Genomic DNA, 27,008 nt, shown 5'->3' with positions numbered 1-27,008 from the left:
GAAAATTCTTGTCACGAATGTTTGCAAATTTTGAATTCTATGTCAGGACAGGAGGCTCCGATTATGCTTTTTTAAAGCTGATCCACCACCACAGAAGCAACACTATCAATAGGTTTATAATAAAACGTTTTGAACACAGAATCAGATGACCAGTCTGCAGCCTTCATAATATCAAACCGAGTAACACCCATTGAATAAGCCTTAGAGGCCATCGCCCCTCGTGCAGAATGCGCGCCAAACACAGATACATCAATACCCGCCTCAGACATAAGCCACCGCACCCAGCGCGCCAAAGTAGCTGGAGTGACGGGGCGAAAAGGTTTTTGTAAGGCAATCAATAGTTGACCCTGCATCTCTGAACGGAAAGAAGCAGTACTCACCTCATAATCCTTAAGGCATTGCACAACACAAAGGTTGGGACGAGCAGGAAAAGAAGGATATGTAATGGAAGGCGTATTAGATTTCGTACGTCTGGAAAGACGAAAGGTAACTCCCTCAGGAGTAAAACTTCGACCTGCTAAATCCAAAGCGTGGACATCCGATACACGCTTACAAGAAACCAGACAAAGTAACATCGTCAATTTCGCAGATAATTGCTTGCGAGACAACAAAAGATTCGAAGGCCAAGCCTCTAAGAACCTGAGAACAACAGAAACATCCCATAAAGAAACATATTTAGATGTGGGAGGTTTCGCAAAACGAACTCCCTTAAGTAACCTGGAAATAAAGGGATGTTCACCCGCAGGCTTCCCATCGATGTGGGTATGACCTGCTGAAATAGCAGAACGAAAACCATTGACCGTCGAATAAGCTAGACATGAGGTGGCCAAGGATGCCAAAAAATTAATAATCATACTGATATCCGCTGAAACGGGATCAACTTCCCGTTGAGCACACCAATCACACCATCGCTTCCAAGCCCCTTTATACCGTTTGTGAGTATTGGGAGCCCATGCTTCACTAAGGAATTTGGAAGCGTCGCTAGAAATGCCTGGGATCGTCCAGCGATCCCCGAGATCCTCCACGCTAGCAGCTGAAGAGAGTCGGATAGGATCAGGGGATGTGGATCTCCGAGAGGATCCAGCAAGAGATTCCACAACGGGGGAAGAAGGAACGGCGGAGCGCAGCACATCTCCAGAAGCACCGGAAACCATGCTTGAGCCCTCCAGAGAGGGGCAATCAGAATCAGATCCGCTCGAAACCGTTTGGTGTAAGCCAGCACCCTGGGAATCATTAGAAAAGGTGGAAAGGCATAACAGAGGGTCGATGGCCACTGCTGAAGAAAAGCATCCGTGGCCAGAGCCTGAGGGTCCGGCCTCCAACTGTAAAAGCGCGGAAGTTGCGCGTTGAGGCGAGAGGCAAACAGATCTAACTGACATTGACCCCAACGCCGAAGGAGAGCACGGAATACTCGAGGGTGAAGCCTCCAGTCGCTGTAATCCCGAAGATGTCTGGAGTGCCAATCCGCAATCTGATTGTTGCACCCCGGAAGATACTCCGCAATAACAGTGATCTTCCTTTGAAGACAAAAATGCCAGAAATCCTTGGCTATCTCCGCCAACACTTTGGACCGGGTCCCGCCCAGTTTGTTGACATATCGGACTGCGGACACGTTGTCCATCCGGAGAAGAATGCAGCAACTCGGTTGAAGGCGAGAGAGACACTTGATTGCAAACGAACCCGCTAGGAGTTCCAAGCAGTTTATGTGGAGAGCCAACTCCTGAGGGGACCAACGACCCCCCGTCGAGACAGACCCGCAGCGGGCTCCCCAACCCCACCGACTGGCATCGGATTCTATCACCAGCTCCGGGGACGCACCGAATAGGGCTCGACCATTCCAGGCCTCCATGCAGTCCAACCACCACTGCATCTCCCAACGCACTTCCTCCGTAAGAGGAATCTGGTCTGAATACCTGAGACCTTTCCGGAGATGCTGGATTTTCAGCCTTTGCATCGCTCTGTAATGCAGAGGACCTGGAAAGATCGCCTGAATGGATGATGCTAACAGACCTACTACACGTGCCAACGACCTCAACGACACAGTCGGTCTGGAAATAACAGACGTCAATTCTCTCCTGATGTAACGCATCTTCTGATTGGGCAAGAGAAGTTGACAAGCCACTGAGTCGATCTTGAAACCCAGGAACTCTATAGACTGGGCAGGAATCAAAACCGACTTCTGAACATTGAACAGAAAACCTAGAGACTGTAAAAGATCGATGGACCACTCCAGATGCTGTAGAAGCTTGAGAGGACAATCCGCCATAAGGAGAATATCGTCCAGATAAATAATCAACCTGACACCTCGAGACCGCATATGTTCCGCCACCGGTCTCAACAGTTTCGTGAAGCACCACGGTGCCGACGAGAGACTGAACAGGAGAACCTGATACACGTACCAAACCCCCTGCCAGTGAAACTGGAGAAAACGACGATGAGGCCTGTAAATTGGAATCGAGAGGTGCGCATCTTTGAGATCCAGTCGGACCATCCAATCCCCTTCGCGCAGGAGATCCCTCAATAGATGGATACCCTCCATCTTGAAATGTCGATAGACCACCCCTCCGTTGAAGTCTTTCAGGTTGATAACCAGGCGGGAGCCGCCCCCTTTTTTCTTGACCAGAAAGACTGAACTGGCAAACCCCATCGGATGACGGGTGGTTGGAAGAATCGCCCCTTTCTTGAGGAGGGTGTCTATTTCCCCAGGGAGACAAACCTGATCCTGAAGAGAAAAATGCAAACAAGGGGGAGGGCGGGTCTGATGCATCGGGTGATAAAACTCTATTCTGAACCCTTGAACAGTTTGTAGCACCCATGCATCGCTGGAGATCATGCGCCAATTTTGTAGGAAAAATTGAATGCGACCCCCCAACATCACATCGCATGCATGAATCAGGCTCACCTGTAGAGTGGGCATCCTGGTAGTGTCCTTGTTGACCACCTGAACGTCCTTTGCCGTACTGGCCTTTTCCTTTCCGTGATGGATAAAAGTTAGCCCTGGTGGAATAACCGGCGTCGTAAGATCCACTTTGCTGAGAGGAGTTGCCTCTCTGGGACTGGTTTGCAGAGCCACGGCCGAACGAACGTCCCCTACCTCGTCCGGCCTTTGCAAAAACCGGACGCATTGCCCGTCTTAAAGAGGCTTGCGCCTTGTCTATACCACTGAAGGTGGAGACAAACCGCGTGAGTTCTTTGAGGAACGGTTGACCAAATAAGAGACCTTGCGCCTCAGGTCCAGACTCCGAAGTGGCTAATTCCGAAAGTTTAGGATCAAGTTTCAAAAGGATGGATCTGCGACGTTCCGCAGACATTGCGCAATTGGCATTCCCCAATTGGCAGATGGCCCGTTGGGCCCACTCAATTAATTCAGTTGGGTTCACAAGGGCAGAGGCCTCTTTCGCCTTATAACCCAGATCTAAAATCTTGGTGAACGGTCCAAGTAAGTCTAGTACCTTATCCTGACAGGACCGCCAAGATCTATCAAGGCCCTTTTTCGGGTCCTTTGCATACTTCTTCAAGTACGTGACCATCATGGGGTCAACCTCCGGAGTCTCGGCCAAGTGGTCAGCCAAATCAGGTCTCGGGCACTCTGAGCGAAACCGGGCCCAAACCGAGGCCTCAAAAGGTTGTCGAATGTGCGCCTCAATATAGGTAGCCACAGCAGGTGAAGGCAGCCATGTGGAAGAGTTCGGATGAACAATATCTGCAGGTTCAAAATTGAGCACCGGAGGGCGCTCCGGGACATCCACAAAATGTTCCTTACAGACTCGTTTTTTAGGGGGAGGAGAAGCATGGTCCGAAGAAGCGGAAGACTGAGCATTGTCCGATTTGGTATCATGCAGATTAGAAGCAGTGGAAGGCGCAGCCGCCAAACTCTTAGCCAGGCTTTGAAAGTCTGTCTTATGAGGGTTAACAGGAGACTTTGCTGTTTTCTTGGAAGCAGGCAACCAGCATAGAGATTCAAATGACGCTTTAAGGGGTTAATAGCACGTACCAGTGCCTTGTTAACCGATTGTTGAACACCCTTATCCAACTGTTCCACCAAATTCTGTTCCAAGGAGCCTTCCTCCTCATCATCATAGTAATAGTCGTCATCAGCGTCGTAGTAATCAGCCATTCTACACAAGGGTAGATAGTAAATGCCCACAAGACGACAGCCACAATATGGAGTGTCAAAACACAAGTCAAGGGGGAGTGTTATAACCCCAAGCAGGCTTTGAAAGAAGCAGGAACAAACCTGACCTCAAAAGTATTCAAGCGTGGAGGGAGCCAAAGCCTGCGCAGCACAAAAAACACTCTAGGCAGAGCCTATGCTACAAAGTTGCAACCAAAGCCTTCAGAAGACCTCGTGTCTGACGGGGTTAAAGTTTGGAAACAGGCTGTGGGCAGGACGCCAAAAACGAACGTCGTCACTCAACCAGCGCTGAGGAAACTCCAGAAACCGGAAATAGGACAGCGCGCATGCGCGACTGTCGCCTGCCACCAAAGACCGTCTCGAGAGCGCTCGCGCTCCCCAACGAAACGGAAACCCCTGCTCCCGCTCCACCAAAGGCACGCGAGCAGCTAGGAAGCGCCCGAACCAACAAACGGAGGTGAGACACACGCTCCGAGCCCAAAGCAAGCTGCACACCGGCAGCGGAGAAAAAACACGCACGGAGAACGGAGACCGAGCCCCAAACGTGCGAACCACAATGCGCAATGGCAAAGCGCAATATACAAAGCAAGCAACAATGTTAAAGCAAGTAAGCAAGTAACAATATGCTAGTAGAGAGAAAATAATGCACTTAACTGGCTGTGGAGCAGCAAAGAAAGAGGAAGAAGGACTAATGTTGGGACCTTTTATACACTACTCTCTATGGTCATTCCCTGGTGTTCATGGGAAATGTAGTTTTTTGGTTGTTTTTATTGGCTGCTGAGCATTTCATTAAAGAAATGAGAAAGCATAATCGGAGCCTCCTGTTCTGACATAGAAATAGATCTGGTCTTTGTATTACTGTTCCTGTCAGAGGAATGCTCCACGGCGGGGTATTACAGCAGTGTCTCAGATATTACAGCCTCCTGTGTGGAGTTACCGCCGGGTGGTGACATATTTGGTGGTAAAGACAAGTGGCAGCAAAAACATAACCAAAAGTGCCCATCATTTTCTCTGAGCCTCATTCTGAGTGGCATGGTAAGGGACCATGGTAAAATCACATGCAATTTGCAGTTACCGGGCAGTAAATCTGCCCCATTTATACCCCATGGAATGTGGAATTACCGTGTGGGACTGATTCTTTCCGGTTGTAAAACCCCATGGAATTCACAATTCCATGGGGCATAAAGCATATATTAACCACTTGCTGTGAGCAGGTGGTAGATGCAAACAGTGACCTCTGAATGGGGTAGGAGTTAGGGAAGGGTGTGGGAGAGTAGGGGATGAGGAGAAGGGGAAAGCACTTTTGCCAGAATGCCCCCCTTGTCAGAGAAAGCGGAGAATGAGGCATGACTGCTGCAGCCAAAATCTAATGAGATTTTACTGTGTGAAGTCTGGTTCGGCCTCCCAAAACAAGCAGGTGTGGAAGAAACGGTCCCCTTGAATCAGACCTAGTGGAAGTCCAAGAGGTAATCCCATTCCTCCTGACTTGTAATGAGGGCCTACGTGCGTCATATTCAGTAGTTAAACATTACTGCTAAAAGTTGGTAAAATGTACTGGTAGTGATGGAAATACTTCTGTACTAAAGAGATGTACAGTGCAGTATCAAAGATGGAGCCCCTTCACAGAAAACCGATTGATGTGCAACACCACTAGTTGTTATTACAAAATGAGAATCGGTAATTATTTATAATATTCAGGTTCAAAATGTACATTTCCTTTAACTCTTATTATTTCAGGTCATTTTCACGTAACTAGAACATATCCAATAAACGACCCTAGTATACGAAACAGTAACTTTTGTTCAAATGCTGTGCACTTAAGAAGTGTAATATGAAAGCTAGTGATCATGGTCCCAATGCCGTCACTCTGAGCTGAGCAAATTGTCTCCTGCGGTCCAGGGTCCACTCCGGACTGAGTCACATCTTCCCCCGTTTGCTTCTAAGACATCTTACTTTCCTCTTGTTTGAGTGTCTGCTTCATTTTGAACTGTGATTTTTGCAGTTCCAGTGCAAGAATGTTGGCGGGCAGGGGCAAAATTCCATGGAGACTTTTTTGCACTCTGTTCTCCTAGCAACATGGCCTTATTGAGACATCTTGTTACAACCTGGCGCACTCTTGTGGCCATTTATAGTAATGCTACAAGGCAGCTACCTGCATTGGTTCTAATAGTGTTTTCTTTCATTGTTTCCTTTGAACAAGGTAATATTACAAATCTGTTAGTTCCATGTAAAGCACCGCAATACTCCTCACAGATGAAGAAGCATTACATAAACAGGCTTATATATGATTACAGTAAGCCATCAAATATTGTCTTCCATATCATTTCAAGTTTGACAAGTTGTCATCGTCTAAGAGCCAATTTTAAAACTACGTCAATTCATTCTCCAATTTCTGCTTTCCTGGTGATGTTTTTCGTCACCCCAACCTCGTATTGCCTACACAATTTAAAACATTTTAATCAATTTAATAGAATACATGTTTGCTGGTCAGTATGTCTTGTCACCTGATGTGTTTCCTACAATAAATACTCGTGAGATTACTGTGCATAGACAATAGTCAAGTCACTGCGGGTTACCAGTGCACAAATGTTATTTTACAGGATAATTACCACCATTGTTTGCTTTAAAAAATGTAGAATTTGTGTTGGTGCAGTGAGACTGATTACAACTGCGCAGGGCTTTATAAAGAAAAAATAGAACAAATAAACGTTGTAAAACGACTGGGTTTTAATGCGCGTCGAATCATTCCATCTGGTCCCCAGTACGGGTGGGCGAACTATTTACTGTACATGCGCAGTTGTCGAAAGTGGGAATGTTTGGCTACCTGTAGAGCACCTTGTCGGCTGGCAGGGTGTGGCTGGCCCCAGGGAAACCCCGTCGGAGGGATGGTAGCCTAACCTGTACAATCCTTAGCAAATTCGTCTCGGGTAAGGGACTTTGAGGTAGACGAATGCTGCTCTGCTGTTTTTTAAGTGCAAATAGCTCCGAACTCAGTTTAGCTCCCCATAGTTTTATGAATTCGAAGGAGTTACGTGCCACAAGTCTCAGCCATAGAGTATTTGTAACTTTCCAAGCCACTTCCGTCTCGACTCCCTAGGCCTCGTCTCCAATTTCTGCCAGCATCCTACTAGAATAATATGAATGCTATGCTGCGTACTGTCCATAGAAAAGTTCTCTCCTGCCCCCATGTGGCCATAACTAAATTGGCATCTCCGGAATACGTCTCAATACCGCGGAGCATGCTAGGGACCCCGCTAGTGAACTGTGGAACAACGGGGTGTACCATAAAGAAATAATACAACTTTACGTCGTGGACGTGTGGTGAGCCCTTTAGGTACATTATCACCGGGCTCTCGGTCGAGACAATATATTACACTTCTCTAGACCGCATCTGCGGAAAGACAGTGGCGCTAAGAAAAAACTGAATACAATCTGCACAGCTGAGGCAGTCACAGGGCGACCACGCTGCAAGGCTTAAAGTTTTAGAACCGCCAGAATCAATGTTGCTTTAGACCAAAGGTGGATTTGGGCTTATGCACACATCGGGAAATGGATAAGAAGGCTAAACCAACTTTGGCATTTGAGTCAAAGCATGTATTTCTAGGTTCTAATGTAAATCAGACATGTATGCAAATTATGAAACTGACGTGTGGGCGCACGCTCTTCCTGTCCTAGGGAAGATTAGGTCCGCACCGCAGCTGCTGAGAAGAGAACCCACGACTCGCGCTGTAATCCGAAATCCCCTTCTGGGCACGCGCTGTAATCTGGGAAATCTGAGACGAGACGATACTTTATTAGGAATTATATGGTTTAAACGTAAACGTATCCAGAACGCCCAACACCCTAGGTTGAGCTAAGAAGTTTTATGATAGAGATGATGTGAGTAATCACACAGAATAGCAAAACCGAAGCAACCATTGGTGACGCAGACGAAAAGATTTGCAGGGTGAAAAACTGTACTTATATAATTGGCTATAGTTTGTGGAGGAGTCGAAGGCCAGGGAAAAGCGGCCACTCAGTGCCCTAGAATGTGTAACTCATTCATTTGGAGCAGCGCGTGTGCACTGTCACAGTATGACACGTTGCATCAGCAGTAGCATGTTATTCGTGTGTAGTGTAGGGTGCCTGCCCCCCCCTTTCCTGGTGACTAAACCTAGGCTGTGGATAGTAAAATAGTGAATGTACACCCTCAATTGTGTTCCAGGAGCCCCTCTAGCGAAAAGCACCACTCACTGAAACCACATACATTTAAAATATATTCCACTTGTTGATTTTTGAAAGCCCGACACAGCCGGATTGACAGACGCGCCCTAGTGCATCATATGACTCGGAGTGTAACACCTTTTATATTTCAAAGTTACTACTTGATGAATACGGTAAGCAACAACATGTCACGCGCTGTTAATTAAAAATTAAAGCCACAGAGCCTTTTAATTGAGCTCATGACGGATTGAGCGATTTAGCCGAGCCTGAGGCAGAAATGCGTAGCGTCTTGTTTCATTCGTCCATAGCACGGGGGGCTTGTACAAAGGGATCATTGTTTTTGTGGTTGGATAATATTTTCGTGGTTTTTGCCCGGAAGCATTTCAGCAATGCCACGGTATTTGGGGGCTTCGGTGAGTGTGTTACATCTGACACTCGAACAAGGGCGCGTTCTTTGCAGTGTTTTCTGTTCAAACGTCTAGCGCCGACTCCCAATTGCAAAACACATTAACTCTGTTTTGATTACTGCGCATTTTTTATCTTGGAAATATCGACAGCCTGATCATTTTGTACTGCTGTGCCAATGTTCGATAAAGTTTGAAAACTAACTGGTTTCTTTGTACCCTTGTTTCCAGGGTCCTTTTGGCGAACACGGAGACAGGGGAGAGTCCGGGGACGAGGGTTACAAGGTAACTGCATCTCTTCCAATCTCGGAGGGGAATCAACTGAATGATAATTAACCAATAAATGCCCCCTACTGAAGGACTCTTGCAACGTTTTCAAAGCCTTTAATCAGGGTCCAAAGTTAACACCATATTAAAAAAGTTAAAATATAATTGTATTATTGACTATATTATCCACATGCACGTAGTAGATATATATATTATCCAAGAGGGGTGATTTTTAAACATTCAAACATTCTTTCTTGAGCTATGATTTCAAAGCAAGAGGTCTTCTCTCATTATGGCCCTAAAGGTCCATTATTGACTTTGAACCTGTTGAATAATTCTAGTTACTAGCCAGGGTCGGGTTCGAAAGGCAGGCTGTCGGGCAGGGAGCAAAGGGCCAGTGAGTGCATGAGGGTCATTTCTGGACCTTTTTTCCTACGGTATACTGAGGTATTTTTGTGCACTTTTGCAGTGTGCGGTTTAACCAAAGGCCCATCTGGTGGCCGCGGGCCAATGAAGTATAGGCCAGCCACTGGAATTATGCAGCAGTTGAGGGCCAAATTATGCGGCAGGGTTGAGTAAATTTTGTAGCATAAATTATGCGGCATAACGGAACATTTTGTGATAGTATTATTTCATTATGTTTTCTTTTTTATACTGTTAATAGTGTCTGGGCATTGGTTGCACATCAATAGTACCAGCTTAACACCCTCATGTAGCAATACACAGTAGAAAAGTGATCAGTTTACATTTGCAAAGGGCCTTCCACTGTGTGGCAACAGGTGTTTCTATGTTTTCGAACCTTTGAACTGTTCGAGCTAGAACTATTTTTTGCGGTTAAAAACTGCAGGTTATGCAGCAGAATGGATTATGTGGCAAATGCAGCAAATCAATAATTATGCGGAAAACGCAACAGCCGCACAATTGCATAATTCCAATGGCCCTGAATATAGGCTGACTTGCACTTAAGGGAAAGGCGGGCTGCAGGTCAAGTCCTCCTGTGGCCTTGAACTGCTCGTGCTTTGTGTCGCCCCCATCCCCTGCTCGGGTGGCACAATGAGCACATGTGGGGCTGGGGAAGGCTGAGCAGCCTCGCCAAAGACCAAAATCCTCTCCCACGAGAGTATTTGTCACCACATCCTTCCCGCGGCCGAGCCAGGCAATGTGACCATGCTGGGTGTTTTGCTTCCTTCTTTGTCCCTGGTGGACAAGACTGATACTCGAGCCCCCCCGGAGAAGAGGAGAGTAACCACACTTTTCTTGGCAGGGGAGTCCCTCAGTTTCGGCGGAACATTCTTGAATGCTTCCCAAAAGTCGGAGGTTATTTTAATGCTTGCTTGATTGCACCTCTATGATGAAAGCATGCGGGCGCTGATCCAAGCTTTAGGGCATCCCATTGGATGGGAAGAGGGTCCTGGCACTGGCAGTGCTAAGCAGCAGCCCTGAAAACATTGAAACAGGCGGTACAGGGCCCTATTTATATGTCTTAAACTTTACATTCAAAACACTGATCTTTTGCTCCATAATGCGAAATCCCGTATATGGGAGGTCAGTGAGGCAAACTGTGTTTCATTTTACACGTTTTGTTTATACAGTTCATTGGTTTTTCCTGGTGCACATTTGCAGTTTCGTTTTTCAAGCAAACTATGACCATTGAATAGTGAGCGCATCCTGTGAACTGAGCTATGTCGGGGGAGTTCCTGTGACAGTCACAATTCACAGATCACAGGAGTTTCTCATAGTGTCTGTCAGCGGGTCATAACATTGTTACTCATCCAATTCTTGGCCTCTCTGCTGAGCAGTGGTTACATAGGTGCCAATCGGGGGAGAGGTGTGGCGCCGCGGCTAGGGCGACTGATGCTGGAATCTGGGGATCACGGTTCGATCCCCAGCGGCAGATTAGCCCAGCACCATGTGACTCTGACACAAGATAAACGGTAAAGGCACCCTAGACCTGCACTGGTTTTTAAAATGGTCTAGGTAATATAGACAGAACAGTGGTAGTGGGCGAACTGGGAACCTGACCTCCCTGGCTCCCTTGATATTTTGGAAAACCAAAATTAATACCACAAACAAAAATGCTCAGCACATACCAATATATTTAAAGTATCAAAGAGTAATATTGTACAGTCTATGAGAATGCAGTCTAGTATCAATCACAATCATAGTGAATACACTCCCAAAGCCCAATAAATTTGCTGGAGACTTCGTTTTATCAAAAAAAACGTTTCTTCTTTCTTTATTTTGATAGATATTTTCATTCAATTATTAAAAACATGATACATGATCATAGCCGACGCAGCGCGTTTCGTCTCCACAAGACTTCTTCAAGGCTTTATATATAATCCTTTGTTCGTACTTTCCAATGAATCTTGCTCAAAAGAGCGCCCAATAGTGTAATTTGCGAGTTCCTATCACTATGGCCTGCAACCTTACGAACTCGGACATCGGACCGAACGTCTTGCTCCATTGATAATTAATTGAGACAGAAGGATACTACTGTCAAAAATATATTGAGGCTAAACAGCGTCATTTTGGGAGAATATTTATCTCTGCTTCGTGGCAGGCACGATTTTACCAGTGATAGAAAGACGCAAATTAAACTATTGGGCGCTCTTTTGAGCAAGACTCATTGGAAAGCACGAACAAAGGATTATATATGAAACGCGCCGCGTCGGCTATGATCATGTATCACCAGCAAATTTATTGGGCTTTGGGAGCGTATTCACTATGATTGTGATTGATACTAGACTGCATTCTCATAGAATGCACTATTTTACTCTTTGATACTTTAAATATATTGGTATGTGCTGAGCATTTTTGTTTGTACCATGTGACTCTGGGCAATAGCTTGCTTAATCTTCACGACGGCCCCCAGCGCCTGTAGACCCTTACTGGTCATTGTTCCCGCTTTACAAATGTGGATTATTATAATATAATCGTAATTACCATTTTAGGTGAAAAGGCATGAAGTTGGTACACAACTACTGGTGTCAAAATATGAATGGTGTTGAAGGAAAAGAAAACGCACACTGTTTGTGTATGCTTATTTACATGATGTTGAATACTAACAACTACTGGTAAAGTCAAATGGTTTTATGTGCTTTATGTGCTTTTGTTTCTTCTGTGATGTTTTTGGAACCCATAACAGAAAACAGATGCACAGGCGTTCGAATACTGGTATAGCAGCATACTTTGAGATTACAGGATTGGATCTTACATTTTATGCCACACCCATATTTACATTGATGCGACACTTGTAATAGATTCTAAGCTACAATTCGTTGGCCATGCTATATTTTAGAGAACCTACCCACCTTTTCCATCCAACTTAAAGCAGTAGCTCCCGTGCAATGCTCTTTAAAAATAATACTTTTTAAAACTTTATTCTGTGTCCCACTTATCAGTGATGAAAATGTCGGTCAGCATGCCGAAGAGATAGGTCAGTGAGTTGAACATTTGTCACTTGATCAAACTGGTCATATGCCCCAAATATCTCCCACATTTAATCACATAACTCTGCCCAACAAATGTTTTGCGAAAGGAAGCGATTCGAGAATAGGAGCCACTTTTTGGGGGCGCCCAGGCTTATTTTTGATCCCAATCCGACCCTGTTACTAGCCCTCACTTAGTTTATGGACCCGAACTGCAGACGAGGGCACTTTAGGAGAGTAAGGAACAACACCTAGTGTTATTGACAGACTCCAACCTCATTGATCCTGTGGAAGCGCGGTTACCACCCCTTTTTTTAAAACGCCCATCTGTTGAGAGAGCGGTATCTGGGCGCCTGTGCCAGCAGTTGTAACAGACCGTGCTCCAGTTATCACAGACGGTGTCATCCACAATAAGGAGTATAAGAGGGAATTACAAAACAGGTCGCCCTCCACTCCACATCCATAAAGATCTGATGGTACATGGGCGCGTAATCTTTCCAAGGGTCCCAAGCGCAGGGAAGTAAAATCCCCGCCCAAAAACTGGCTTCTAGAAGATTACGCGTCCATGTACAATCAGGTCTTTTTTGATATATTGATCACAGACTGTGTATCTGTCCCACTTTCAACAATATGATGAATGTGTGGCTTTAAGGGGGGCGTACTCTTACTGCTACACTTTAGTCATGTCAATTACACCTAAAACTGACACAACTGCAAGTGTCTTTGTAACCACTTTCCTCACTAACAACACCTCTTAAAGCGCCTCCTTAACAATACAATATCATCTCTTTCTCTCTCTCTCTCTCTCCCTCCCCCCCTCTCTCTGTCCCTGCTTGTGTGTTGTGTTATGCAGTTTGCACTAATACAATAAACATGTACAGTTACTTATGTGTACAGTTTCTCCAGAGCCTCTTCCGTATACTTAACAATTGGACATGGATTTTCTTACACTGATCGCCCAGAACAAAACGCTAAGTATTACCAGGTCACCCTCAAATAACAGACTACCCATTTCCTGCATTTATGCTGAAAATAATCTCAGGTAATTGGTCAGAGACTACCCAATCCTACAAATTCCTTTAAAAAAAAAACAGTGCTTGGTAACGATTCTGAGAAGGGCGTCTTTATTCTTCGTTGAAAATAAGAACCTTTGCACGAAATCTACTTTTGTTGTCACTTAAGGGAGAACAAAATATGTGACGAAAATTTAGGAGTGACTGTCATGCTGGGCTTACCTCCAATGACATGTATTCAGGTTACCTCATTGCCAGAGTCCCAGAGCCCACATTTGGGCGCTGCTTGTTGATCTATTGCAGCCGTGGGACTTGATGGGTGATTCCATAATGGCTAAAAAAAGTGATAAACTCAAAAACAAATATTCCACACAATTGTGGCCCCTAATGGAGCCACGGATCATTACCTGACTTCCTTCTGCTGCAGGTAAAAATGTATTCTATCAGGGTACTGCATCAAAAAAGACTCCTGTGAACATCATGAAGTAGACCTTGATGTTCTTCATGAAGTCGAGACCTCAGGTGAGTGTCGCGATCATGGCGGCGAATAAGAGATACTGAGCAGACATCCGTAAAGTGCTGCCTGACTCCCTACCGAACACTGAGCATACTGTGAGGTATGTCATTCAATGAAGGATACCCGTGCACCATACTAGAGGCTCATGCATTCGTCTTGATACAGGTTGTTCACAATTGATCTTCAGGAGTGAAGCAAAATTAACATTTGACTTCTAGAGGGCTTTATGACTGTTAAGAAAAATACACACAGACACTTTGTGAAATAATTTCAACCGAAAGAGCTGGTAACATATTCAAACGTCATTTTTAATGCACTAATTCCATATTTCTCCCCAGGGTCACATCGGCATTGTGGGACCAAGAGGAGCTATAGGACAGCAAGGACCTCCGGTACGTTTGATCAGTTCATCACTTCCTTTGACATTATAGCACTTTGTGTAGGGAAACTCTCGTAAAACCGCTGCTCACATTGTTACATACTTGAAAGCCAGGTATATAGAATTTCACAGTTAAATGGGAAACAGTTGCACAAAGAAATATTATTTTCGTTTTCACTTATATCCACTTTGGTTAATACCGGACTTTTGTGTTCCTCGCTTAACATAACTGCAGGTGCATCCTTTAGTTTTTGTATTTTAAATATGTTTCTTTTCCTTCGAAGGGAGATCCGGGTCACCGAGGTGAACAAGGACACAAAGGAGACCGAGGACCCGAAGTAGGTAGAAAGGACCCTACAGGCAACAACAGTGGTCACAATGACAGTTTGATATGTTTGCCGACCACTCTCTTTGAACAGCAAGAAATGAATGAGCCTCACAGGTGTTGTAGGGTTGAAAACATAAGTGTTGCTTTTGTGTTTATGTTCGCTTGACATATGCTGCAAGATCATCAATCCGTTCAGTGTCCAATATGAAGAAACATGCAGTCCTAATGGCACTTAAACCTTAGTTCTGCAGGAATCTAATAAACGTCAGACACTTTGTAAAGGACGCCTGGTTCATAATCCTGGAAATATACTACCAGAGGGAACCTAACCCTCCTCGGAGATTTCCGGGCAGTAATGTTGATGGGTTGGGTGTTCTGTAAACCCAGCAGATCACATTATCTTCTGTTTTTTAACTGCAGGGACTGCTCTGTTTTACAACCAGCATTTTTTGCTGCTGGGCACCATTTCCCCTTTCTTAGACTGCTGTTTTTCCTCTGGCAGTATTTTCCATTTACCATCTCTAGTAAAATAGGTCTGCTTTCAAGTATGATGTCTGAAGCATGGCTGTGCTTTACTCGTTATTGTTCCGTCTGTCAACACTTTTCAATGAGACCTGCGTTTCTTATGCCGGTGGCGTGCATGAGGAGAGTGGCCAAAAGGGGAATTTTTAGGGCCGCTGAAGCTGTAATGTGGCCGCTTCTTTGTGGGTAATCATATTCATGCAGAACTCCACCATGAAAGGACTCTTAATAAAACCTGCTGCTTCACCTGTTTCCACCATCTGAAGCTGCAGTCAGTGCTTAATTTGGGCCGGTGGTTTCTGGTGAGCACTGGCACGTAATCACCAACTCCGGTACTTTTCATAAGCAACAGTTAAGGACACATTAATTTATGGGGAGATTAAGTGATTTGCCCAGAATTAGAGGTTAAAATGTAGAGTCAACGGCGAGACTCAAACCTAGTTCCTCTTCTCCGAAATTGGCAGCTCTGGCCATTACACCACATCCTCTCCTCAATTTCTTGGTTAGCAGTTAGTCCTGTTTTAGGCAATGCTAACTGGAGAAATGGGATGCTGCAAGCTGCCTCCTGATGCTAGCCTCAGCACTTATCTTTTTACAAATTAACCACTGACTGCAGTTACCTGGTTCAGGGGGCACAATCCCTTTCAGATTCCTATAAGGTGCGTTGGACCTTAAGTTGTTCACCAGATTGCTTTATTTAACATATTCATGTAGCCTTTTAGATGAGTGCCTGTGTGACTTGTATATTCACTGAATCTTATTCTCACTTATGCTACAAGAAGTCCCAGAAAGTCACTCTCTCTACGGGCGCGTTTCGATGATCGAGCAGTTGTATCATACAGCGCTGCATTACTGTATTCTCTGACTAACTAAATCTCTCAGTGTTTGGGATAATTGGCCAAAGATACATGTCATGAACCTAAAGATGTGCAACTCTAGTTTTATCTCAAACTTGTGCCTGAAATCTTTTATACTGATGATTAGCTACAACTGGATCAGGTTTGGATTCCTTGGCTTTAATAGGTGGCTTCAATCATAGATCAAGTGTCAACAGTGTGAAATAAATAAATCCGGTATGTAAAATAGTCTGTGAATATTCAAATGTGGTTATAATAAATAATAGGACCTACTTCTTATAATGGAGCGTTTTCCTTCTCATCTCCTGGTAGGCTAAAGTGTTACATTGAGAGCGCATATGGCACCGGGCATCTTGGCGCGTTCGGCCCAACCATGATCATCAGTATGTTTAGCGTACTTGCATACTTCTGCAAAGGGGGTCCAGAGCACTAATTTTTAAATTATAAATCAGCTTCATATCTCAAGCCAGAACTGTAGAACTTAATAAAATAAATAAACAGATTGGTGATCCTTATTGATAGCTTTGTATTGAGACGTCAGACAGTTTCCTCTAGGGCACGAATGTGATTTTTAACTGGTTGTTGTGTTCCTCCTCCATAAATGTATTTTTTACATTTTGCGGAAATATTGTGAGTTATTCCATGCTTGTAGCTAGTATTCTAAGCCTGTGAAGAGAAAGTACATTAGCTGGAATAAAATGTTGTGAAAAAAGAAAGACACACAACACAAAGTTATGCCAATGAAATGATGTCTTCTGGAAAGAAGGCACATTTACAAAAGAATGAGTTTCTCTAAATTGAACTGAAAGAAACTCAGTTAAATTGATACCAGAGCTGTGGATGATAGCGACTGAATGACATTTAATGAGTGCCTGTCTTTTGTTGTACAGGTAAGTTAAGGGTCAGAGCAACCACCTGATCCTAGGTGGATCATAGACTGATGACAGATGACATTTCAAGATGTCGGCTCTCTGTGGGTAGATAGTAACCAAGGCAACCTGTATTATCCAGTAACAGTAAATCACTCTTCATTCACTCACCATTGCCCCGGGGCAGGAAAAATGACGGTAGGCTATTTTGGGGCAGGTTTTTGCAAAGTTTTTGCATTTCTTCTGGACAGCAGGGATACCATTCCTATGAGTCACAGTTCAGCTGCAGGAGGTGCAATATAGTATTGAAAATAATTCATTCACAAGAATGACGTTGCCAGAGAAGAGGTTTTAAACTAGCACACTGTTGATCATGCTCTATGATATATCAATTTCAGAAATAGTAATATTTAACTGCTTCTTTTTTCTGCAGCTGACTTAGTAGGGATACCTTAATGATATCTTAATTTCTGAACTAATCTTCTAAAAATCCAACAACATTTCTGTAAAGAGTATTCCCCGCTCAGCTGTGCGACTTCTTTAAATTCTTCCGACTGTCAAGTAGGGTGGAAGGAGCAATCCTTCAACACATTGTGTACAGCATGGTACCAAGGGTAAACAAGAGATACCTATAGTGTCTAGAAGTGGCAGGAGGCACTTTAGAATGCTTCTATTTGCCAATCTTGTCTAGTTGATTGTTCACATAAGCTTAGAGTCGGTGCACATTTTTATGGGTGAAGGCTATTACTTACCCAGACAACATAAGAAAAGAAAAAGACGGAACGCTTGGCAAATTGAAATGTCTGTTTCAGTCACTACCAAGAGCAGGAATGAACTTTAAAGTTTGTGCACAAGCTGTGGATGGTGTATCGATAAAAGACAGAGCTGCAGTTTTGCTGCGAGTAGACCTGGCTCTACTTTTAGGAGGGTGCAAGGCTCCCCGCCCGCTCTGTGTGAGTGCAGCTGCCTGCAGGGGGTAGGGTTGGATACCTGGTTGGTGCTTGGTGCCCTCATGCTGCCCTCCCAACGGACATCATCGGGGTCACAACATACTCGTCTGTGATATTAAGTGGCCACAGGAGCAGACACATCCCCTTTTGACTTGTACAGGCCCAACATTTGATCCTATATTATTCATATTATAGAAGGAATCTGTGGCCCATTCTGTAATGCCAAGTATGGCCCATTCTGTAATGCCAAGTATGGCCCATTCTGTAATGCCAAGTATGGCCCATTCTGTAATGCCAAGTATGGCCCATTCTGGAATGCCAAGTATGGCCCATTCTGTAATGCCAAGTATTACCCATTCTGTAATGCTAAAATGCCCCAGAGGTAGATCAGATGGGCACAAATGCCTGGGGTGTCCCCAAGGCACTTTATGTAATATAAGGCCAATAAACTGGTCTTCACATTGCAGTTATAGGGACTAACATATGGGTCTTGCTTGTCTGGATGAGAACACATTTGGAATTTAGCCTCACAGGGTGTTTTAAGCTAAGAGGCTATTTCTGGATTCTTCAGCTTCCTCCATGCATTTACAGATGGAAAAAATAGACACATTTCTCTTAACTCTGTTGTCCACATACGTTGATTATCTATCCTTTTAAGTACTGTGTTTCCAGTGGCTGAAGTATGGTACACAAACTAAGGGTCAAGGCATGCTGGATTGAAAGAAGCCCTTATCTTGTTAATGACATGACAAAATGTCTACTTATAATGAAAAAAATCAAAGCACAAAGTGTCCTTTCAGAGCTTTAATTGATACTAAAAATATTAAACGTTTGGTTATTCAGAAAACTTAGTGAAACAGTTACATTTTCTTGTCTAGCTTGAATGTCTTACCTTGAAAAATGCTACACTTTAAAATAGTGGTAATATTTGATCTCAGGAAAACATTTGCTGTCCTAATAGCTATAAGCAGAACATATTTGCCCTGTCGCAGTGAACGGGGTGAGGGGTGTTAATAGCAGTAGTTGGTTCTTAAATATTTCAGTCATTCACTGTTGTTAGTGCAATCATGTTTGTATTGTAAATGGCTGTTGACCATTCCAAGATGCTGTGTATGCTGATGCTTTTTAAACAGTTTTGTGGTTTGTGCAAATGGAATCCTTTTTTGTTGCTGGCTTCATCAGATTCATAGTGAAAGCAAATATTGCATTAAACCTGCAGAATCTAGTACTAAAAATGAAAAACAGTTAGGACAGTTCAGTGTAACTCGAATACCAAGTGTAATTTCCTATGTGCAGTGTATCTTCAGTTTCTATGGCTGATTCATGACGTGTTCTGAGGCCTAACTCATGCACTCGTTCTTTGGTGTTATCTACATGATAATTTTGGGAACGGTTGCAGCTGCTGCTAAGGAACATTGATGTGTGCCTGCACTGCCTTTCTGGGAAGGTGATGTGTTTCTACTATTTGGACCCAAGGAATGAGACTGGCCATGTGTAAAAAGTCAAGGGCTTAAATATCAATGGCGGAGCTGAGAACCAAGAAGCCACAGTGGACAAAGAAATATCAGCAGTCTATTGCAGGCGAGACAAACCCCTTAAACAGCCACCCCCTCAAAATAGAATGCGGTGGAATAAAGCTATGAGTTGATCAGAAATATCAGAGATGTTTCATGCATGCAATGACTGAAAAGGCTGCCCAAAACAACCAGTGCCCGAAGATGCTCCACAAAACTCCCGTTTTCTTCATGTACATGTCAAAATATATTAGATATTACCAAACAACCTAAAGTGTGTGCCCCTACTATGCATGTCAAGATCAAATACAGTGACAGTGAAAGTCACAATTGACCCACACAGGAAATCCTATCGGTTATTTTTTTCTGTTTGACCCTCACCCACTCTGTTTAGTGGCATGTGTCATCATCGGGTCTAATCCTGGTCCCTATGAACTATAATGGGGTTGACCATTTTTCAGGAAGCACTTTTGATAATATTCCTGCTGTGGTCTTCTAAAAAAAATTTTTTTTGAAACATCTCTTTTAATAATGGTTGTTCATGGTATGGATAAAAATTACATCAGTGGGGTGGTGGGATAGAATTACCCTATTTCGGCCCTTGTTTTGTCGTCAGTACTATGTGTGATGCCACAGGAAATTATCAAGATAAGTCTATCCTAACTCTGAATGAATGAATTTTGGATTTATAAAGCGCCTGGTTACTCCGAGGGAGTGTCTCTGTTTCTAAGCAGACTCAGGGCCTGGGTCGTTAAGAGCAAGTGGGCTTCTAACTGTGTCTTCAGATTTTTGCGAAAACTTGCCTCAGACTGTTCAAGTCTTAGGTTATGTGGCATTGAGTTCCATAGCTTGGCTGCACGTAGACCAAAAGAGCAGCCCCCCAGTCGTGCACGACGTACTCTGGGAATCACTGCCCGCGCTGCTTCTACAGATCTAAGTGCTCTGGAAGGAGTGTAAGCCCTGGTCAAGGGGAAGAGATAACTGGGAACCCTCCAATACCTTATCCTATGCGTGAAACACAGAGCTTTAAATGAGATGCTTTGTTTAACTGGAAGCCAGTGAAGTTCAGCCAAACCGGGGCTAATGGAGGACCATTTTGATAATTTTAAAAGCATCTGGGCTGCAGCGTTTTGTACTCTTTGCAGCATTGCCAGCCTGCCTCTCAAAGTCCCCAAGTAGAACACATTACAGTAGTCGAGCCACGACACCAGCAAGGCTGTCGTTATTGTTTTTTGTGCTGCGGCCGGTATTAGCCTCAAAAACCTCTTTAACAGTCTCAGCACCCTGAAACATGTGCCCACTGTGGCCCTGATCTGGCTTTCAAAAGATAGCTGCGCATCAAAAAGGATGCCTAGATTTTTAACTTTGGGTTTTGGGATCAGGGTGGGGCCCCCATGTTGAGGACCAGATAGAGGGCTGTTTCCCCACCACCAGCAGCTCTGTTTTCTCTGCATTCAGCTTCAGGCAGCTAGCCTGCATCCATGTTGCTGGGTCAGAGAGGCATGATTTAAAATGTGCTGCAGCCCTATAATCATCATTAGTTAATGGGATAAGCTGAGTGTCAGCAGCATATGACACCATCTTCACTCCATGGCCCTCAATAACGTCGGCCAATGGGCAAAGGTAAAGGTAAAGGTTAAAAAGAGTAGGGCTCAGTGCTGACCCCTGAGGCCTTCCATGCTGTAATGGGATAATGTCAGAGGTGTATGGCTTCTGAGTTACCTGGAACGAGCGCCTATAAAGGAAGTCTGCAATCCAGTCAAAAGCTCTGCCCTTTGTGCCCACAGCCGACCCATTAACACAGTGTGCGACACTGCATCGAACGATGCGCTAAGATCCAGCATGATAAGAGCCCCTGATTTCCCTTTATTGGCCACAGTGCCTAGTGTCTCTGAGGCAAAGATCAAGGCTGATTCCGTACTATACTGCGGCCTGAAACCCGATTGGGTCTCGTGGAGGATATTCTTCTCTGTGATGAACTTTGTCAATTGGGAGTTGATGTGTTTGTCAGCCAGTTTAGCCAAAAAAAGGAGTAGATAAATGGGGCGAAAGTTCTCTGGTTTAGAGGAATCAAGAGCAGGTTTTTTAAGGAGCGGGATCACCATTGCTTGTTTCCACTCAACCGGAAGTCGGCCGACTTCAAATAACAGATTAAGCACAGAACATAATCTGGAAGCCAGTGCAGCAACTCTTTCTGTCAGGACAAACAACATACAACATATATCATGCACACACAGGGTCTACTTGCCCTGTATTTCAACCTCTTGTCTGTGTTCTTTATTTTGGGATCACTCTGTGTAACATAAAAAAAAGTAGGGGGTGCTTGCCAATAGTCCCAGGGGCAGGATCACTCCTGGAACATCTGTCACAGTTTTGTGATTGGTTCCTGAGATCGATTGTGAAAACACCATCTTCTTATCTACCATCTGACAAAAAGAATGTTCTTTGTCTACTCCAAGAGATGAAGTTTACTACTCCAGATGACATGATAATAACGATGGACATAGGAGCTCTATATACCAGCAACCCCAGAGACAAACCCTTGAAGTGGTGGAAAGAATCTTGGCAGAAGAAGAGTGGAATTTATGATCCCAAGACACTTTGTCATTGAATGTGCTGAACTGGCGCTCACAGAGAATTTCTTTGAGTTCAAGGGGGTGATATACCATCAAGTTACAGGGGACTTCCATGGGGAGTACATTCGCCCAAGTATGGCATGCCTATCAGTTTGAGGCAGATCATATATTTACACAGGGAAATCCATAAAAAGACCACATTAAATTGTGGCGTAGATACATTGATAATGTTTTGATAGTGAATAGATGAACAACTCGCTAAGGAATTTGCAGAGTGGGTAAACACTAGAGACAGACACCTGAGATTCACACATACTGTGTGTAAAATAGAGGTGGTATTTCTAGACCTGGTAATTACGATTAACCAGGGGGTCATCAGTATTAGAGTTCATTAAAAAAACACAGATCAGAACAGCTTACTCTTGTATAAGAGTTTCCACCCTAGGGCCTTACTCCAGAATTTATCCGTGGGAAAATTCTTACGGGTGAGCTGTAATTGTTCCTCACTAGAAACATTTGAGACACAGGCTACATCACTAGATAAAAAAACTCTTGGCCCATCATTAGCCCAAAACAGCTGTAAAAAAGGCAAAGAAGAGAGCAAAGAACAATAACAGCAAACACGTCTGGAATACTACCAAAAACCAGACTCAGATAGAGGTGTGTGACCACATATATACCCATTTAAAATAAGGTTTAGAACATTATGTTGTGTTTTATACTTGTTGTACAAGCTTTTATGATATTTTTATATCGAAATAAAGCCAATCAATCAATCAATCATTATCAAAAAAAACCTGGAGGATTCTGAATGGTGGGACAAAACAATGGTCCCCCACTTTTTGCATTCAAGATGAAAACCATTCTGCATGATGAGCTAGCCCGCACAAAAATGCAGTCTTCTCACGTTCCACTACAGACAACACTCTGGGACAGCCTAGCCCCTGTAGGTCATTACCTAGGTGGAAATTGTATCTCCTGTCAGTTCACAAAAGCAACAAAAAAGTGGACATAAATACAGGGAGACCTTGGGTTCTAGGAGCACTGACTAGTGGCAACAGTGAAAGTATTGTGTATTTGATTACATGCCCATGTGACTTATTCTATGTTGGAATGACCACTCGCAAAAAAAGATGTTCATTAACGAACACTGGAGCACGATACATTGTAAAAAGAACAACATACAACTCATAAGCCACTCTCTTGACCAGAATCATAAAGATGTGGACAGGACATGGGTGGTTCTAGAGAAAGTGAACATTAACACCACTGATCCCCAGAAAAAAATGCTCATACAGGAGCAAAGATTGGAATATCGATTGAGAAAATGGGAAAAGGAGCTGAATGATGAAATCCCATGGTTACAATTGACATGAAAAACCTATCCACATTGTGTGCAAGATATCCAGTCTTTAACATCTTAGACCCATCCATCTGTATTACACCCCAGTGAGCATGTAGAACAACTGTGAGAGGCCGGCATTTAGGTAGTTGGCACATACCCTCATTAGGTGTTTAGGGATAATAGAGCACTTAGGGGGTATGTTTTCTCTTAATAAAGAAATAAACATTACAAATAACGTTTCCCTCCCTTAATGAAGATAAGAAACCATCATGAGAAAGTTGTCCATGATCTGAGATATTTACCCACGTGATCTGAGATAAATATGGGATTGGGCTATGTTCATCATATACTGGGCAGTCAGAACATATCACCAGTTTTCCTAGAAGAAGCATTTTGTACGATTTACATTTCATCAGCTTCAATTCCACCGGTCGAGGTTTCAAGACTACACATCCCATGAATTCTGCACTTCCTACTGAAGCTCCCAGCCTACAGATGTCGCCGTAATGACATCAGACAACCTCCGTGTGAAGGGAGGTTTCGGAATACCTAATCACAAATACCGCCATGGTGTGGGCGATTACCCCTCGGCAAGGAAACACCAAGATGATGCCTCGTTATAAATGCACATCCCCCTGCCCCTCCGGCACACAGCGGGAGGAAGGAGCAGACACAATCAGGGTTTTCATGAGGAAAGCACCTTGATAAAGTAAGAGGGTAGATGTGTGTGGGGATGTTGTATCACATTATGTTGGTGACCACGAGTAATAGTGAACACTATAGCAAATTGATACTGGACTCCCTCCCTTTTATTACTTGCAGAGTGTGACTACAGGGGTTCCTGAGCCCTCGCTCCATGGGGCCAGGAAGACCCATTAGTGGGGTAAGATTGTGAGCTGGTCTCACAACAAAGACAGATAATTGTTTTGGTTTACCTTACGCGTGAAGTGCCACTTACCACTGAGCATGCGAATGTTGTATGTTTACGGGTGTCTGCAATTGTTTGTATCCCTTAGCTACGTATTTGGAAAATCTCAAAGATGGATTTTATCTGTTTACGGGTACATATGGGCCAGGTATAAAAGAGGTGACAGGTCACACTTTTGTTTCCAGTGGCAAATTTAATGTAGGCTTGCCATACTAGAGTCCTGTGTTTTTCCATCCTAAAAGGGATATTTAGGAGGTCATATTGGTTTTAAAAAACTTAGATCACGGGTCTGCTGTTAATTAGAAGTGCCTCCCTGACTACAGATGAAGGCCTACTCTTCATCAAACCGGGCTTTTGGAGAACTTGGGTTGTCCTATGATGAAGTTTGACTCCTGGTGGTGTGTGAGGACATCCCGTAACCTTTTTGTGTATGTCCAACTATGGACATTATGTTGAGTTGAACAATGAGGCATAAATTACTAGAAAAATTAAGAAATCTTGGGTAGATCTTTTTGTATGGAAACATGTTTGGAGGCCAGCTCACCCTTGAGGCACCATAGCCTGTAGTTCCCTACCCTGGGTACATTCCGATGGTGCGTTTGAACGTAGTCACCAAGTCATCAAGGATGCCATGCCACCTTTTAGTACCCAGTTACAACCCGGTCCCCCGCAGACGAAAGGAGACCAGGGACCGCCAGTCCACCACTTCACTCGGGTCTCTGCAGACAAAGGCGAAGCAGAGGAACACAGGAGCCGAGTGCTTCCCCTAATTACATAGCAACAGTGGGAAACAAGTTTTGCTTTTTAATGGTGCAACGTCATTGAGGTGACCAACTGGATTCCGAATGCGGTAATATGAGACAAATATGATAGCTTATTTGGCATATTGCTTTTATTACACTTCTGTCTTCTACATCTGTAAAGTGAAAACGTCTGTGTGTGGTTTAAATATTTAGTTATGCTGATTTATAATAAACACATAATCTAACTTTAATGTCACTTAAATATTTTCAAGATACCTCAATGACCAGTACAGTCAACTGTTACAAAGTTTTAGTTCCAGTGGTCTTTTTGTAAAAAGTTCTTGTAGGTCCTGAAGACGAACTAATAATAAGAAACATACAATTTTTATAAACGTTCTTTTGATGGTAGGCAGCAGTGGTGGCCTGCGGTTTTATTCTCTGGGAAAATGAGAGCCCTGCCGTATGCACACACAGCAATGACAAACATCTCTTTCGTGAACTTTACAGATGTTCTTTTGCACAGACTCTGCTTTCTGTAGGGCTGCCTCCAAATGATTTGCATATGCCTTGAAATGTGGGAACCTCATTCCCATATCTGCGATGTATAGCATCAACTGAGCATTTGTGTATGCAGTTTTGCATTTGCCAAGACTCAAGTCGTATTGTTTTATTTTCATTCTCCAATGTCCCTGAAGGAATAATAACATTTAATGGAACGTTGTTAGCTGGCCACAATTATCTAAAACAGCACATGTGTGCTGTCAATTACTTGTTAAAAGAATGTGTTGGCCTAAAGTGGAATAAAGCCTTTGCAAAACTTCTCATTCTCTTCACACGTCTTTTAAACTAATATTTATGTTAGAAGATGGAGCCTTCTTCACAAAGGAGACTGCCATAGGATCTGCTCCTGGAGAGAAAGAACAGGTCACAGAAGCGTGTGCTGCTGTGCTTTGTTCAGTTGTGTTTGAAACACAATGAAGTAAATCGGTATTAAGGGAAGGGTCATTGGGTACAAGCATGCCCACGGACTTAAGGAAGGCTTATTTATTCCTGGACTAACAGATGTGTTATTCTGTATACCAGTGCCCCCTCCAGCTCCCTGATCTTCTGCAAAATAAAGGACATTCCTAAAGGACTGGGTTTATTTTAACTGCTAGGGCCGTCTTGGGTACACAAAACCAGACACCCAGCAACTCGGAGTATCAAGAAAGTATTGTGTCCCTCTGCTTGTGTGGCCACAGACACAATTTGGCTAGGTAGTCGCTGGTACTGTGTGTCTTTGGCATCATGTGCCTAAAATGGAGACTAGAAACAAAAGCAACTCATGCTGCTGGGCCAAGCAGAGGGGAAAAAAGAAAAGAAAAAAACGAATATATATATATATAAATGCATGCTCTGTTCCAAAGAGGTTCGTTTCCCATAATATGGCATTTATAACAATTTTCCCCAGAATATTGGTGAAATGGTTATTGCAAGTATTGGCAAAATAGTATTTTCATCTTGGGTATTTGCAGTCAAAGGTTAATAGAAATTTGTATATTAGATGGTGCCTATGGGGAGTTGGTAATTGCCTATGTTGTCAAGGGGTTGCTCTCACTGCTGATATAGCTGAAAAGCGGTATCATTTCGTGACACATAACTGATTTTGAGACATTTCAAGTAACACATTGATAAACATGCACCATCTATACATTAAAGACATAAGAAATAAACGTGAGAGAACTTAGTTACTGCATCGTAAAAGCATGCAGATGATTGTAGAATATGAAATCATATTTTTTTTCAAGTCAATACAAATGTTATTGTGTAGATTACTTAAAACCATGACAATAGAAAACATTTGAAAAGATGAAATATGATTATGCAAGGGGAGAAGAGAATAATGGTGCCTTACAAGACCATATAGTGTAGATGGCTTATTATGCCTGGAAAAGGAAAACTCTTGGTGTACAGGCTTTCTCTCTACCTTTTTCCCTTTCCCTTATCTGTCATCCACCATAATCATATTCTTTTGAAAAATATAGGTT

At 43.6% G+C, this 27,008-nt stretch overlaps 1 protein-coding gene across 1 annotated transcript in view; it reads left to right on the top strand.

The window, feature by feature from the left end:
• Nucleotides 1-27,008, top strand: part of COL24A1 (collagen type XXIV alpha 1 chain) — an 897,023-nt gene that overhangs the window by 738,512 nt on the left and 131,503 nt on the right. Inside the window, exons 43-45 of the mRNA XM_086954096.1 lie at nucleotides 8,974-9,027; nucleotides 14,309-14,362; nucleotides 14,634-14,687. Coding sequence (XP_086810222.1) covers nucleotides 8,974-9,027; nucleotides 14,309-14,362; nucleotides 14,634-14,687 — 162 coding nt within the window. The remainder of the gene's footprint in view (nucleotides 1-8,973; nucleotides 9,028-14,308; nucleotides 14,363-14,633; nucleotides 14,688-27,008) is intronic.

Source organism: Lissotriton vulgaris, chromosome 1_1, assembly GCF_964263255.1.
Source record: "Lissotriton vulgaris chromosome 1_1, aLisVul1.2, whole genome shotgun sequence".
NCBI lineage: Eukaryota > Metazoa > Chordata > Amphibia > Caudata > Salamandridae > Lissotriton > Lissotriton vulgaris.
Note: the sequence above shows the minus strand (reverse complement) of the source record. Positions and strands in the feature narration are given on the sequence as shown.